Genomic DNA, 16,880 nt, shown 5'->3' with positions numbered 1-16,880 from the left:
ACTGCAGGGCGAAACGTGCTGTCCTCTCTCTTGGGAAGTCTGAGCAGACATACTCGCAAACAATATCAACACGTGTAATTTGCAAAGATGCCAGTACAGTTCTACACACAAGCCATCCATTCCCTGAAAAAGTAACGCCAAATAAAAATATATGTTGGTTTAAGGTAACGTGACCCCAAAAATAGGGTCGGTAGGTCGGCTTTTTTTTCTTTCTTCTTTTTATTTTTTATTTTTAAAGTGAACTCGATTTAAAGGAGGTTACTTCCCTTAGTCTCGGCATGGTTCGCAAAATGTGCCAAAAGTTGTGGTTTTTTCAGAAACGAACAAAACGTTATAGGGTCGGCGGGCAAAAATAGGGTCGGTCGGGTTACCCTAAACCAACATATATTTTCCCCGAGTACGCAGTACTAGGGTCCAGCAGACTTTAATTGTGTGTCTGTGTGTGTATCTGTCTGTCTGTCTGTCTCGACTTAACAGCTTATTGCTGGGAAACTACTGGGCGCAGTTCGTTCAAAAGTTGATACACTAACTTGATAATAGGTCCGATTGATCGTATTAAAACTTCATAATGTTACCTGGGACCTAAATGTAATGTACGTATGTATGCATGCATGGTGATGTGTGTCTGCATATGTGTCTGGTTGGTTTTTATTTTATTTTTACCGTGCCGTGCCAAGATGAAATCCTTTTGCAAAATTGGTGAATAAATATCTTGTATCTATCTTGTATCTTGTATGCCCCAAAAAACACAAACGTTCTTGACGGTTGGACGAATTCAATCGGAGCGACAGCCAGCCATTGAGCTGATAGAACAGCCGAACGCGTGCGTCATGAAAAGCATGCGTATCGCATGCGAGACAATTTGCAAGCCAGCCAGCGGGTGGGGATTAATTTGGTCTCGGCAAAGAAACTACAGTGCAGGTTTGGTCTCGGTGAGACTGAAAGAGAGACAGAGAGCACGAGAGAGAGCGACAGGGACACTGTGTCAGTGATTCAAGGTGGTGGCTTGGTGGCCAAAGGGATCCGGGTTCGATTCCCGGCATGGGCGGTCTATTTTTTTTTTTTTTAAATTCTTGTTTACTATTGTTTATTATGAACGTTTTAATGTTTTATTTTACTCAAATAATTTTTTTAATTGTGTAAAATAAATATATATTTTTTTAAATCCACGTGCACAAGACAAAAACTTTCATACTGGGGGAGCGAGCCAGTCTGAAGAGTACTCGGGTCCAGCGCCAGCGTTTTTTATTATTTGGCCTAATATTAATAAAGGGAAAGTTTTATTTAGGGTGATTTGCGCAGCGCACCCTGACATTTAGCGTGCCGGGTTTGTGCATAGAACTGATTGGTAATAACAGAGACTGAACAGATTCGCCAGAAAGCATACCGAACTTGCACAAGACTACTGCAGCGAGGAGTACACCGAATCACCCACAAACAAACGTATGCGCACAAGCATACGACCTGAGAAACAAAGGGACGTAAGCGCTCTAAATACATACAAATCTTCTGACAAGCACTGAGCTGAACAAGCGGCTTTCATCTTTTCTCTCTCTCTCTCTCTCTCTCTCTCTCTCTCTCTCTCTCTCTCTCTCTCTCTCTCTCTCTCTCTCTCTCTCTCTCTCTCTCTCTCTCTCTCTCTCTCTCTCTCTCTCTCTCTCTCTCTCCCTCCCTCACTCTCTCACTATCCCCCTCCCTCCCTCTTCCTCTTTCTCTCTATCTCTCAACCTCATGTCTCCAAACCCGCCCCAACTACTCTCCCCTTCTTCACATTTCTCGCCGTACCTGTCTTCCCTGCTGGGCAGTCACAGCTATAGTCATCCATGAGGTCAGTGCAGGTGCCACCGTTCTCGCACGGGCTGCTCGTACATTCGTCGATTTCTTTTTCGCACTGATCCCCTGCAAGATGAAATAATCCAACGTGCACAGAAATGATCCATTTGGCTTTTGATATTAGCGTAGCGTCATTTATTTTCTCCTGAGACTTTTTTGCCGTTTCTTCAAGAAAAGCTCAAAGTGACACTAAATTATAAATAAAACATGAGAAAGAAAACAAAACATAGGTTAAGAAAAAGAGTTAATTGGGGAATATCACGGGGACCACGGGGAGAAGGGGAGTAAAGAAAGAGACAGATAATTGATTAAGCAAAACACACACACACATACACATACACACACACACACACACACACGCTTACCGGTCATAACGTCCACAAGGCAAAACGTCCACAGGTCAGAACGTCCACAAGTCAAAACGTCCACAGGTCAGAACGTCCACAAGCAAAAACGTCCATAGGTGAAAACGTCCATATTTTGGTCAGAACGTCCACAAGCAAAAACGTCCACAGGTGAAAACGTCCATAAATATGTCCCAGTGTGTGAATGTGTGATTGACCATTGACATTGTGTAGTGTTGTTAATTAAGTTGTGTATGACATGTTTGCATGCCAGCTGAGTCGATGGAAGACCTATCTTGCCAATTCTCGAGTTGCAGTAAAAGTGGTTTATTTTGGGAGTTTGTTTGGACGTAAAAGATAGAAAGATGGGTGAAGTCTGTGGTTAGAAATAATAATATTTTACTTTCTAGTTCTCATTTCATGCGTTTGTCCGTTCAAACACAATTGATAATAATATCTTATGTAGTTTGCAAGTTCATGCAGGGACGGTGTATTCCTTGCTTTTTTTGCTCTCAAATCTCGTTGGCAGCAGTCGATATTTAGTGAAGCATGAGAAATCATATGATACAGAATATTTGAGGTTAATTTTTAGCAAAGTCGCACGAGGTAATGTTTTTTTCTTCTTTTTTTAGACCGACTGGTGGACGAATTGACTTGTGGACGTTTTGACCAGGAGCATGTGGACGTTTTGTGGACGTTTTGGCGTGGATGTTTTGACTTGTGGACGTTATGACATGGACGTTTTGTGGACGTTTTGGCGTGGACGTTTTGACTTATGGACGTTATGACTGGTTACCACACACACACATTCACACATTCTCTCTCTCCCTCTCTCTCTGTTTCTCTCTCTCTCTGGAAAGAAATCAATGAGGCTTTAGCTTTTTGGTATATGTCCGAGTGGAATGCCTTATCTCATCCCTTGTAACAGTCAGACCGGATCCATGTTCATCTACAAGATGGTTTATATGGAGAGAAAAATATATCTTTAAGGTATCTTCAAGGTACCTTCAAGTTCCCTCAAGGTATTTTCAAGGTATCTTCAATGTATTTTCAATGTATCTTCAAGGTATCTTCAAGTTCCCTCAAGGTATTTTCAAGGTATCTTCAAGGTATTTTCAAAGTATCTTCAAGGTACCTTCAAGGTTTTGTTTGTTAGTTTGTTTGTTGGCTTAACGCCCAGCCGACCACGAAAGGCCATATCAGGGCGGTGCTGCTTTGACATATAACGTGCACCACACACAAGACAGAAGTCGCAGCACAAGCTTCATGTCTCACCCAGTCACATTATTCTGACACCGGACCAACCAGTCCTAGCACTAACCCCATAATGCCAGACGCCAGGCGGAGCAGCCACAAGATTGCCAATTTTAAAGTCTTAGATATGACCCGGCCGGGGTTCGAACCCACGACCACCAGCTCACGGGGCGGACGCCTTACCACTAGGCCACCGTGTTGCGGTACCTTCAAGGTACCTTCAGGGTATTTTCAAGGTATATTCAAGGTATCTTCAATGAATCTTCAAGGTGTCTTCAACGAACCTGTAAATCCAGGAATGCACGTGCAGCTGTAGTCACCAAGCGGCAGGTTGGTACAGGTCACGACGTTCTGACACGGGGAGCTGGCGCAGCCAGCTTGTTGACCTACTTCCTCGCACTGCAATCCCTCCCACCCCGGTGGGCATGCGCACAAGGCAGTTCCGCTTCGCTCATAGCAAGTGCCCTTGAAAATCATGAACAGCAAAAGATAGTGACTCGTTTAATGGCAGTATAACGAGGAGGCAAAGATCGTCAAATCTAGCAATAAAATTGACGATTTTGTTCTTTTCTTGATTTCTGAAAAGTAAGATTGTGGTTGAACTTTCTACGAAAGTCGCTACTAGCTTGCACTGAGCCCTTGATTGTCAAACTGCTTGAGTTTTATCAAGCCTTTTAAATTTTCAGCCTTTTTTACAATTTTCAATTCCCATGCCTGCTTAATTGAACAGTTGAGAATATTTTTTCTATCCTACCTGAAAATATGTACAATATGCATGCCAATACAAGAGAATGGAGGGAGACAAGGTAATATTTTATGTATCGATCCGTCCAGAAAAGAACCCATTAACATTCTTGCTGAAAGTGTGGCAGAATGGGTGTGCCAGAGAAAGGCTTTTCACGACCTGATACAACTGACAACAAAAGAGGCATGTACATGCAGTACGTAGGTTGACATCGCGATAGGTATCAACTCGGATGCAAAGCGAACAAATACACAAACCGCATGCAGAAGCAAACATACCCCATTTAGACAAAAGCCGGGAACACACTCCAGAATAGGTGTCTCACAGGTGTGACCGGTCCACTCGCTGGTACAGGTACACGTGAAGCCATCCCTCAGGTCAAAGCAGGTACCCCCGTTCGCACACGGGTAGCTCGCACACTCGTTAATCTCAGCATTGCATACCAAGCCTGAAACACAGGTGTGTAATTGGTTAAGCATCTGCAGAAATATAATAAAGTGTGGCACAACGATTTTTCAACTCTTTCAATAATTAAAAACAAAACAAAAAACATACAAATTGTAAAAAGATATAACAACCAATGATTAAATATAAAGTAAAATTAAATTGTCACCAAGAATAAAACAAAACACAAACAACATAAACATTATTTTACAAAATCAATTAACAAAATGGCTCAGGATTGCAGGTGCATAAAAGAAAAGAAAGAGACTGAACACAGTGCAAGTAGCTTGGCTTGTTCTGACTGGTGTAACCTGCTATGAGTTGGTAGCTTGGCTTGTTCTGACTGGTGTAACCTGCTATGAGTTGGTAGCTTGGCTTGTTCTGACTGGTGTAACCTGCTATGAGTTGGTAGCTTGGCTTGTTCTGACTGGTGTAACCTGCTATGAGTTGGTAGCTTGGCTTGTTCTGACTGGTGTAACCTGCTATGAGTTGGTAGCTTGGCTTGTTCTGACTGGTGTAACCTGCTATGAGTTGGTCAAAGTCAGTCTTTCAGCAAGACAATGTGTCAGAAAGGTGGCAGACAAATAAACCAACAAGTCAATACAGGAATCACCGAATCAGTCAGTCAGTCAGTCAGTCAGTCAGCCTGCTACTCGGTCACTTAGTCCACAAATTTGTCACCCACTTAGCCAACTTGGTAATGTAAACATCTTCTTAGCATCTTGCCCGTCTACAAGTCAGTCACTTTGCCAGTTGCCCTGCATGGACGTCTTTCTGTCTGTCTGTCTGTTTCTTTGTCGGCTTGTCCGCCTGTCTGGATTGTACCTGTGCGGCCAGGAGGACAGACGCATGTGTAATAGCCGAGGCCATCCACACAGGTAGCTGCCCCGAAACAGCGGTGTCCGATGCAGTCATCTATGTTTGTCAAACAGTCCTCGCCACTCCAGCCTGTAAAAACAATACGGTGAAAATAACATTTGTCAATAAATATTAATTGGTAGATACATGGTGCAGAGGGAGAGAACAAACTCATTGTTTTGTGGTTGTTATGTATTTCTTTCCTTTTTTGAGGTACATGTAATTTAGGCGGATTAGAGAGGGGGAGGGGGGCAGGGCTCAAACTGAATGTGTACCGTTAACTGACACCAGGTATCAATTAGGTTTTTTTAACCAGAATTATTCAAGAATAGCACTAAAACTTATGACTTAAAGAAACCGAAGAACATGACATACTAACAAGAACAGGCACACAGCACAAGGGAAGATACAGTAGCCCCAAAACACACCAACTCACAAACATAAAAGGGAATAACAGACGAAGTAAGCACAGAAACACAACAAACAGGCAAGAGCTTGAACACAGCAGAAGCAATTACACACACAGATTTGAACGCAAAATCAGGAGACAAGAAAACACACACAAACCCCCTTACCGAATCTACAAAGGCGGCGTCCAGAGAGAGGGTCACATGTGAAATGACCCGTATCATCGTCACGTGGTACACAGTACACGGTGCATTCTGGGCCATAATAGTTGACGTCACAGAACACCTTCAGCGCCACGTTGAACCTGTCAACAGAAAAGAGAAGACAGTATGAAACAAAACATAAAGATTTCATTTTGTTCCTCTCACCATCACCGTGACATAAGGAGCAGTTGACAGCTATAATGTTGCTGAGGGTACTACGACAAAACAATGGGGATTTTAAGTATCTCTTAAAAATTCTGCAGTTATCTATATATATATACGACTAGTGTCTGTCTGTCTGTTCGCGATGCACGACCAAAGTTCTCGGTGGATCTTTTTCAAATTTGGACACCGTATTCACCTACACCCCGGACACAACCTCATCGATGAGATATTTCAACACGTGCTCTCAGCGCGCAGCGCTGAACCGATTTTGGTTTTTCTCTGGATCCATTCCCAGTAACTCTTCCTTATCTTCTCCAGTGTTTTCAGCCGCGTTTATCTCCCTTCCTCCGTGCGGTGCGCCGGTGTAACACGAGAAAATTACTGCCACGAGATGTTTACTCCGGAGTAAACATTTCGTACGAAAAAGTTACTCCCTTTACGAAAAAAGCACTCCCCCATTACACAAGAAAATTACTCCCCAAGACAGATGAGTTCCGAGTAAACATTTCGTACAAAAATGTTACTCCCCTGACGAATAAATAACGAATAAAATACTTCACCCCAACACGAGCAATTTAACTTCCCATGCCAGTTGTACGAAATTTTTACTCCCTTGTCCCCTGTTAGTCTTGGTGGTGGAAGGGGTGGAAGGAGGGTAGCGCGACATTCGTGTGCGCGAGATCACTTATTGGCATTATCCCTTCGCCTGCATCCCATTTTTGCGTACAAGATTTTTACTGGAAGTAAAAAATAATGGGGAGTAAAAATTTCGTGGAGGGAGTAATTTTTTCGTACCTTGGGGAGTTCTTTTCTCGTACGAAAAGTGCACTCGGAGTAAGAATTTCGTACGAAATATTTACTCCGGAGTAAATTTTTCGTGGAGTAAAAATTTCGTGTTACACCGGCAAAGCCGGCGTACACCTGGCATAGCCGGGTCCCCGGCGCAGCCGGGTATTCGGCTCGACTTCTTCCCGGCGCAGCCGTACCCGGCGAAGCGGGTATTCATCTAGTTATTATATATGTACGTACAGTGATGATTCCAACTTAGATCATAACATGAGACATGAAAAGTTAAGTACATGAGGCAAATCAAAATCCTAATGACACGACTCTCATTCATTCTGTTTTTGTTTCAATATTTGTATACTTTGGTTGTTGATTGTTTTGCTTTTCAATTGAGTGAAAACACTATTTTCTAGTAGCAAATAAAACAGGGGGAAAACGGCTATCAAACAAATGAATATTAAACATACCCCAAACCTGTCTGTCATAAACATGTCCAAAAACAAAGAGACTGCCAACGTTCCAAAATTCAGAATAAAAAACAAGAAAGGTAATTTGTTTTGTCAATAACAAACGTTCCAACAAATTACCTTTCTTGTTTTTTGTCATGAACATGACTAAAAATTCACAATTAACAACGATCTACGGAAACATCGCGCTTCATCGATAAAAAGTCAAAATTTCATTTGATCTTTGGCAACAAAACTTCCAAAGCGCTAAAAACAAACAAATAACCACACAAAAGCGAAGACAAAAATAAACATGAACGCATTAACATTGAGCATTGAAGCTGATACACTAGAAGTGCAAGCACCTACTTTGATCTTGACCCCTTCAGCGTGAGTTTCTTGGACGGAGCGTCCAGTTCTCTGGTCAGCTTGCGTGTGGCGTACTGGTACTCGTAGTGGTCAACAAAATCATAACCATCATCGGCGTCATCGTCAAGAACGTCCACCTTCAGCTTCACTTGACCCTGGGGGTATATACAACAATATCACACTGTCACAATATGCAAATAATATCACATTATGTTAATTTGTCAAATATCGCACAGTGTATGAGTTACACCTCTGTTTATCATACAGGTCTCTTATTGTGCGTTACAGTTTCCCAGGCGTTCATCTTTTTCAGTGTTGTTTCCATAGCATCCTTGCAAAAGGTCTGTTTCTTGTTTTGTTGTTGTTGTTGTTTGTCTCAAGAACCCAAGTGGTCATGTGAAACCGATTCCGCATCGCCTTGCAAGGGCCATAACAGATATTAATGAAACTTCTAACAAAAGTGATGAAGAGCGCTATAGTACTACCAACAATATCTATAAGAAACAAAGGGAAGTAAGACTCTAAATAGAGACACAACAGTAAATGGGGAGTTGGGCGAAATGAAAACAAACAGCGCGAAGCAAAATCTAACATTTTGTTTCTTTGAAAGAACAACTACTGTGACGGAAAAGGGAATCGAACTCACGGGCCAGGACGTGAACTTGAAGCGGAGAGGGTTGTGCAGGTCCCCGATGTTGCCGTTGAAGACGATGTGGTTCTCCCCCACAGGCTGAGATCTTTTCCGTCCGAACTCACACGCCGTCATGCTGCTAGATCTGCAATGAATGGATGAATGGATAAATGGATGAATGAACATACGACTAAATGAATGAATGGATGAATGGATGAATGAATGAATGAATACATCAATCAATCCACCAATCAATCAGTCAACCAGTCAATATAACATTGATATCAGTCAAAGAAAAAGTACTCACTCACTAACGTTGCCAAGACAGATGTTGAAGCTGTGGTCGCAAGGGGTGGTGCAACCTTTGTCGTCGGAAGAGTACCACCAGCCGCCTCCACTTTTGTCGCAACACTGACCATCATATCGCTTGCCTTCCTTGTTCTCGAAATCTATAAAGGTCGTCTCGATGACTCCACTGGACTGTGCGTGTCGTATTGTCTGTTCAAAACAAAAAAGGCCAGACAATGAATGAATAGTTATGAAAACGTGACGTCTATGAAATGTCGTATCATACGTGTGTGAGATCGTTAAGGTAGCTGAAGGGAGAGAAAGAGAGAGAGAGAGAGAGAGAGAGAGAGAGAGAGAGAGAGAGAGAGAGAGAGCGAGAGAGAGAGAGAGAGAGACAGACAGACAGACAGACAGTGAGAGAGAGACAGAGAGAGACAGTGAGAGAGAGAGAGAGTGAAAGAGAGAGAGAGAGTGAAAGAGAGAGAGGGAGAGAGAGAGAGAGAGAGAGAGAGAGAGAGAGAGAGAGACGGTGAGACAGAGAGAGAGAGACAGACAGACAGACATAGACAAACAGACAGACATTCGGACAGACAGACAGCTAACAGAGAGAGTGAGAAAGAGACAGACAGACAGACAGAAACGGAGTGGGATGGGGTTGGTGTTTTGTTGTTGTTGTTGTTGTTGTTGTTAATTTTGGTTTGTTTTGGGGGAGAACAAAGTAGGAAGATTGAACATGGATGCCAATCCTGATAGTTAATGGGAACTCGCCACATATGATACTGTTCAAAGGGTAATGTATTATACACTTGGAGCTAGAGAGAAAAGGGGCGGGGGGTGAGGGACAGGAGTTATACTTTAGTCAGTAAATATATCACAGTTGTTTTAACGACTAACATACAACCGTTAGAACAGCCGACATACATATTCATTTCTTTGCATCAAACAGAAGCCCAGTTTGACATTCATCAAAAGAACTATGACCATTTCGCCTTCTTTGAATTCGCCGTTGCCAAGCCTTTTGAGCGGAGCTTTCATCTTAAACCCCCGTGTTTAGTACCGGTAGTACACCCTGGTTGGTCTCCCTTGAAAGCGCTTAACTCCCTTACCGGAAGAGTTTACCGCCTACAGGTGGTAGTAGAGACTGATGCCTTACAGACGCTGCGCATGCGCAGTGACGTTGCGGCGGTAGATATGCGCCCCACGTGACCAATGTGACAACTATTATCATACCATTTACCCGTGCGGTAACTGTCAGCACCTGTTTAGCGGGCGTACCGCCGTTAGGGAATACATTTACCACAATCATACTTTTCCTCAAAGAGAAGACTGACACTCAGGGGAGATTTCGAGCCTTAATTCGCCTTGTACGCAAGCAGAACATACATCAAGCTAGCAGTGATAGCTGTGTATAGGATATAAATTAAAGAAAAAATCATGTATGCACTATATCGTTCTGTTAAGATGTTCTTCCTTGAGTTTTGTCAGTGATTGGCACTGAAACTACTTGGAGCTCTCCATAGTCTGATCCGCAAAGTCAGATTAACAGCAAAACATCTACCTAAGATTGCTCTTTTGTGACCGGCAAGCTGAACTGACGCCCTCCCAGAAGCCTAGTTGAAGCCCTACTCCGCTTTCGATGGCGGGTCAATTCTTCGTACAGAATGATAGATCGCGAGAATGCAACTTGATTTCATATCAACAGAAAAAATCCGCATACACAACACACGCACAGACAGTAGCTGTATATTTTGTGGAGAAAGCTGGAGATATTGGGTGGACTGTAGGTTGTCCGGGTTACCCAATATCGACGAGTAACACACACACACACACACACACACACACACACACACACACACACACACACACATCGACTCTCAAACCACCCGGCGACAGCAGACGCATGACGTAATAAGCACCCACACACACCTCAAACCGCTCCAGTCAGAATCCACCCATATCTATGTCGCCGACACCAATGTAAACCACAAGGTACAACATCATATAATCATTCTCTTCCGGCGCTCCCAGCTTGCCTTGCACGTGCTACCGGTTTCCGCCGATATAGGTCAGCACTGTGAAGAAGCATGTGTAGACCGGGTCAAGAAAACAGTGAGATGAAAGACGAAAAGACAGTGAGTGTTTAGGTGTATTATGCACCCTCCCATAGGGTGTTGATCTGCTGGTGGTGGGAAGGCTGATGAGAGTGGGGGAATGCCACGGCTATATGAGAGGGAAGGTATGACACGGCTATGATGTGCAATACCCGCAGCACATATACAGGTCGTCGCGAAAAGACAGTGAGTGTTTAGGTGTATAATGCACCCTCCCATAGAGGGAGGTGATCTAGCTGGTGGTGGTGCGAAGGCTGATGGGAGTGGGGTTATGACACGGCTATGTGAGAGTGAAGGTATATGACACGGCAATAATGTGCAATCGCAGCACGTCGATCATCGCGAAAAGACAGTGAGTGTTAAGTAGAGGTTACATGCCGAGTCTCAGTGATTATCAAAAATAATGGTCGAAGTTAGCGGATCATGAAAAATGCGAGCTTCAGCGAGCTTTTTCATGACCGCGAACTGAGACCATTATTTTTGATAATCACTGAGACGAGGTATGTAACCTCTTTATCCCTCCTTTCTTCAGTTATTCAAAGAAAAGAGGAGTTTTTGTGCGAAAGTTTGATCGAATCATATTCACCCAACCAGTCTACCTGCGCAGGCGATCGATTAATGCGCGGTTGTATAGTTCCGTGCAAATCATTCAATTTTGTTAACACTTCTTGTCAGTTTCCATGTTTTGAACTAAAATCAAGTACACAGTTATGTTGTCATTCTGCTGTGGCGGTAAAGGCAGATAGTGTGTGTTCTGTTCATGTTTTGGTATCGCTCAGGAAATGTTCTTTCTTCGAATGTGACTAGCAGACGAAGTTTTACACCCGTGTTCCAACGTTAAAAACTGTATGAAGTTTAGTTTTCTGGGGCAAAATAGTGTATGAAACCGCTGCATGTTCTTTACGTTGATTAAATGTTTGCAATTGATTGCGTGTGATCTGTTTATAAAATGAAATATTGTTGAAAACTGACCGTCGGATTGCAGTCTTGTCGATGCAGCCAAAATCTGGAAGGGGAACTACTCGTGTCGCTAGACAAAGTATGAGAGTTACTTTTCCTTGGAATCTTGCTTGCGATAAACGATTGTGCACGGCAGATCTGAATTCAGAAAACAACCAAACTCATGGATTTTATATGGAGATTCATGTGTTCAAGTGTGTAGTTGCTGGTTTAAATACGGTACGGTTGTATTGTTTGCTCCAGAAATGTATATTTTGTACATTAGAGTGTTCTGAACTTTTGAGTCGCAAAAAGTAGATCCACAATGTGTACAGTCTCTACCCATGAGCTATCGAGGATTCAGGCCCGTTGTTGGGTAAGTGATTTTGGTTGTTGGGTAAGTTACCGAAAAATAACTAGCCCTACAAGTTTACAGAGAGAAAGAAGCAGAGGGGGGGATAAGGTGTATTATGCAACCTCCCATAGGGTGATGATCTGCTGTTGGTGCGAAGGTTGATGAGAATAGAGGTATGACATGGCTATCTGTGCGATCGCAGCACGTATATAGCCTTTATAGGTCGATCATAGCGAAAAGACAGTTAGTGTTTTGGTGTAATATGCACCCTCCCATAGGGTGATGATCTGCTGGTGGTGCGAAGGCTGGTGAGAGTGGCGGTATGCCACGGCTATCTGACGTATCAATGCACACGTGTATAAGGATCAGCCAGGGTGCTCTGGGACCAATAAGCAGTACTTTGCCATGTTTACAACGTCCAGCCCTGCTCCATATTAATTTTGTTGTGTACGTTTACTATCGCATTCACTTATTTTTTCACCTTAGTCACAGCCATGCATTAAAAAATATGAATGTTTGCAACCTGCCTTCATGTGAACACAATCAACCTTTGGTATATTGTTTGCAACCATGTTAACATTCAGGGTGCTATGTACAGTCGAGACCGGATGTAAGAAAGTCGTCGGGACCCACTTTTTGTCTTTCATACATCCGGTCTTTACTAAATCCGGTTAACCGGATGTATGAAAATATTGTGGATTGACTTTCATACATCCGGCCACGCGTCTGTTACTTGATAAAAGTAGGGGTTTTTTCATATCATTTTTGTATTTATTTGTTTTTTTATGTTTAAATGTTTTGATACATATCCTTGTTAGAAGAAAAGGTTTGTGAATAACAAGTGGAAAAGTACATGTACTTACATACACTGACACAGTCAGGACAACCGATAGAAAGAGCAACTGTTAGTGTAAGGAACTGTTCTGCTTTGCATAAGGCCGTGCACTCTCCGCCCCCCCCGCCCCCCCCCCGTCCCTCTGTGTGTGTGTGTGTGCGCGTACGTGCGTGCGCTCGTGCGTGCGCGTGTGTGTGTGTGTATGTGTTTGTGTGTGGCTCAACTGTATTGTGTGTGTTCCCTCCACAACCCTTTTGCGCTTTTGACAATGTTTTTGGTCGTGGGAGCTTTGTAATGACCGTTGGCGTAGCAAATCACATTTTCTGAGTTCTCTCTCTCTCTCTCTCTCTCTCTCTCTCTCTCTCTCTCTCTCTCTCTCTCTCTCTCTCTCTCTCTCTCTCTCTCTCTCTCTCTCTCTCTCTCCAAAACGCACACATTTATCACACACACGCTCGCGCACTGAATACAAAAAAGTGAGTTAAACTTAAAACCAGTTTAAGGGATTAAAACAACAACAACAACATAAACAAACCTGAGTCACACCCACGACCAATGCCTCTGGTTCTAAGTGTACAAAAAAAATGCCTTCCTGGGCTATTATGGCTCTTCAGTCCAGTCCAGCAGCGCTTTGTCCACAGACGGCAGCTGAGAGCTCCGTGCCCGCTTGCTCGTCGTCACAGTATCGCCGCTTTCTTGCCTCAGCAAGATATTTTTTCTTGTCTTTCATGATTTTCGACAGCGTTGGCAGGGGGACACCTAAATCAATGGCCATCTGTGTTCGGGATTTGTGTGGACTGTCCTCTACTGCCTTTATGATATTACTAGAGGAATACCCGGCTTCGCCGGGGTGAATCGCGAGACAGAGACAGACAGCGTGGCGGTTCATCACAATCACCTCTGCAGGCGAAGTCCTGTCAAACGGGATTGAGAATTTTAGAGCTTATTTCTTAGCCCTATATTATCTGTTGTGGCTTCTCAAATGCCAGGGGCCGGTAATATGAACAGCGTATTTTGGACGGTCGAGCAACCACAGTCGACTGACTGTCAAGTCAGTTGACTGCAGTCTGCTGACCGGCCGTGTTTTGACGGGTAATATGTGCAGCGCGGTAGCACTGACAGTCGGCTGACTAGACAGTCAGCCGCTCAGTGGTATTTTTAGAACATTACAACTTCCGATGTAAACATCGGTCCTGTTTTGGCGGTACCGGTATCTAAATTTCGGCGCCGACCCTAAACTTTTTTTTTCCAAACTCAAATTTTTTATTTTTTTTTGGGTGGTAAAGGACAGGGTGAGAAAATTTGATCATTAAAAATCTGAAAAATGTAAAAAAAATATTGTTTTTAGAAAACGATCCAAATTTACGTTCATCTTATTCTCCATCATTTGCTGATTCCAAAAACATATAAATATGTTATATTTGAATTAAAAACAAGCTCTGAAAATTAAATATAAAAAAATTATTATCAAAATTAAATTATCGGAATCAATTTAAAAACACTTTCATCTTATTCCTTGTCGGTTCCTGATTCTAAAAACATATAGATATGATATGTTTGGATTAAAAACACGCTCAGAAAGTTAAAACAAGTAGAGACACTGCGGTCGATCGACCGAAAAAGGTGCCTGTAAGCCCAACCGCAGTCGGGCGACTGTTTTCAGTTGGACCGGCAGTTGTTCGCGCTCATATTACTGACTTTTGCGGTTCAACGTCGACCCACCGTCAGTTTCACGGTCAGCCGACCGATGACTAGCTACATATTACCGGACCCAGAACATACAGACAGACAAAAGCCGCTAGACCCCATCACAAACAGAACTCTACAATCCACAGGTTTTTGCCCACACACACACACACAAACACACACACAGAGAAGCCGTATATATATATATATATGTATATCTATATCTATAAATATATAGAGATAGGTGAGAGTGTATTTTTTGCGTGGCTATAAATTGATTCGACCTTTTCACTTTGACAGTAAGAACAACTTACGGGTGCAAGGGAAGCGTTCTGGACAGCGCAGTGACATTCTAAAAATAGTTACTCAGAAACGGGAATTTGGGGTGAACGGCGCGAGACAGAGACAGACAGCGTGGCGGTTCACCACAATCACCTTTGAAGGCGAAGTCCTGTCAAACGGGATTGAGAATTTTAGAGCTTATTTCTTAGCCCTATATTATCTGCTGTGGCTTCTCACATGCCAGAACATACAGACAGATGATGATGATAAAATCGTTTATTTAACGTCACTCTGTAAAAACATTGGCGACATTTGTCTTAGATTAAGAACACACACATGCACGCACACAAACTTTCCCTTTATGTACAGTGGTTCACCACCCTCCCGCCCCCCGCACACTCTCGCTCATCTAATTAAAAATGGTGTTAAGAGATACTTGGATATAAAATGGTATTTTTAAAAGTTCTGATAAAAAATATATAGTAGCTGTATGAGAAGCAATGGTGTCAGCCGCAGCAACGTCTCTTCATATCCAGGGACCAAGTGGGTGCGTGTGCATAAGTCCAGCGATAAGTTTGGGACCTTGCCACCCAAGGTCTTTATTGAAACTTAAAAGATAGCTTAATTTTTCCTTTGAGGTATTTGGCAGAATATTTCTATTTGAGTTTATAAACTGAGTCAGGGGTTGAAAGTGGCATGAGTTCAAATCACACTCCAAAGTCAAATGAGCAATGGTGAGGTCGGATTGACAGGTGCATTTAAGCTCTAGAAATTGGTAATTCCCAGCTTCTGCCCTTAGGCGGTTAATCCTTTTTATTACACGTGGGCATGAGTTATAGGTGTTCATCTGTTTTGATGGGGCTTCCCGAATGAGCCAGCCAGAGCTTATAGCCTTGTGCATATATTTGTTCCTCCATTCTCTCCAGAGAAGAGAGTCTGTAAGGCTACTGATCTCAGAAGCAGACAATGGCAGGTCTACCTCGGAGGCGCCTATACCTTGGGCAGCTTCTTTGGCGGCTTTGTCCGCTTTCTCGTTGCCAGGCACGTTCACGTGTGCTGGACACCAGACCAGGTTAATCTCGCTTCCTTTTTTTATAATTTTATTTGCCAGCTCCTTTATGGCAATGACAAGATCATGTCTTTTTGATCTTTTGTTAGATCTTAATGCTTCAATGGCTGCTTTGGAGTCAGAGAATATAGCTATCTTTTGAGGAGGAGTGTTCTTGAGATTGAGATGAACAAGCGACATGCAGATGGCAAGGAGCTCAGCTGAGAAGATCGAGTTTCTGTTGCACAGTTTAAATTTCCCAGTCATGTCATCGCTGGGGATTACAAAAGCTGCGCCAGCCTTCTTGTCATCCAACACTGACCCGTCTGTGTAAACATGAACATGGCCTTTGTATACAGTATCAATGTGCTCAAGGGCTTGTATCCTGAGTAATAACTGATCATCCTTTGTAGCTGTGCAATATTCTGTGTCAAAATTCATTTCTTTCATTGTCCATGAGGGATCACGAGATATGGGGTTTTGGGCCACATCATTTGGGTCGACACTGATTTCACTAAAGAGTGAAGCATTGAATTGAGCCAGTGAGGAGAAAGTAGTGCCAAAGTGGGCCTTTTTGTTTTGGACATGATTGTAATGCGGTTGTAGCTCCTCTTTTGTTGAGTTTTGCACTGTGTTGGCTCGAACATTGTAATCTGCGCAGCACTTACGCCGCCACATGTCAAGAGGGAGGAATCCTGCTTGGTGGTATACAATGGCCTGCTTTGAATGCCTTGGGTGTCCGAGGGCAAGCCGAAGGGCACGACATTCCGCTGACTGTAGCTTATCAAGCCATTTTCGAGCCGACGAGAAGTAGGCCTCCTGTCCATATGATAGTCTTGATCTTATAAGAGCT

The 16,880-nt window shown here is 43.2% G+C and overlaps 1 protein-coding gene across 1 annotated transcript in view; it reads right to left on the bottom strand.

Moving 5' to 3' along the window:
- Positions 1 to 16,880, bottom strand: part of LOC138970177 (mucin-19-like) — a 59,550-nt gene that overhangs the window by 29,868 nt on the left and 12,802 nt on the right. Inside the window, exons 2-10 of the mRNA XM_070342669.1 lie at positions 8,794 to 8,984; positions 8,502 to 8,631; positions 7,856 to 8,010; positions 6,102 to 6,190; positions 5,446 to 5,568; positions 4,923 to 5,141; positions 4,455 to 4,624; positions 3,716 to 3,896; positions 1,786 to 1,899 (exon numbers count right to left, since the gene is read on the bottom strand). Of these exons, the coding sequence (XP_070198770.1) occupies positions 1,786 to 1,899; positions 3,716 to 3,896; positions 4,455 to 4,624; positions 4,923 to 5,141; positions 5,446 to 5,568; positions 6,102 to 6,190; positions 7,856 to 8,010; positions 8,502 to 8,631; positions 8,794 to 8,984 (1,372 nt within the window). The remainder of the gene's footprint in view (positions 1 to 1,785; positions 1,900 to 3,715; positions 3,897 to 4,454; positions 4,625 to 4,922; positions 5,142 to 5,445; positions 5,569 to 6,101; positions 6,191 to 7,855; positions 8,011 to 8,501; positions 8,632 to 8,793; positions 8,985 to 16,880) is intronic.

Source organism: Littorina saxatilis, linkage group LG7, assembly GCF_037325665.1.
Source record: "Littorina saxatilis isolate snail1 linkage group LG7, US_GU_Lsax_2.0, whole genome shotgun sequence".
In the NCBI taxonomy this organism is placed as follows: domain Eukaryota; kingdom Metazoa; phylum Mollusca; class Gastropoda; order Littorinimorpha; family Littorinidae; genus Littorina; species Littorina saxatilis.
This window is presented reverse-complemented; position numbering and strand designations above follow the sequence as displayed.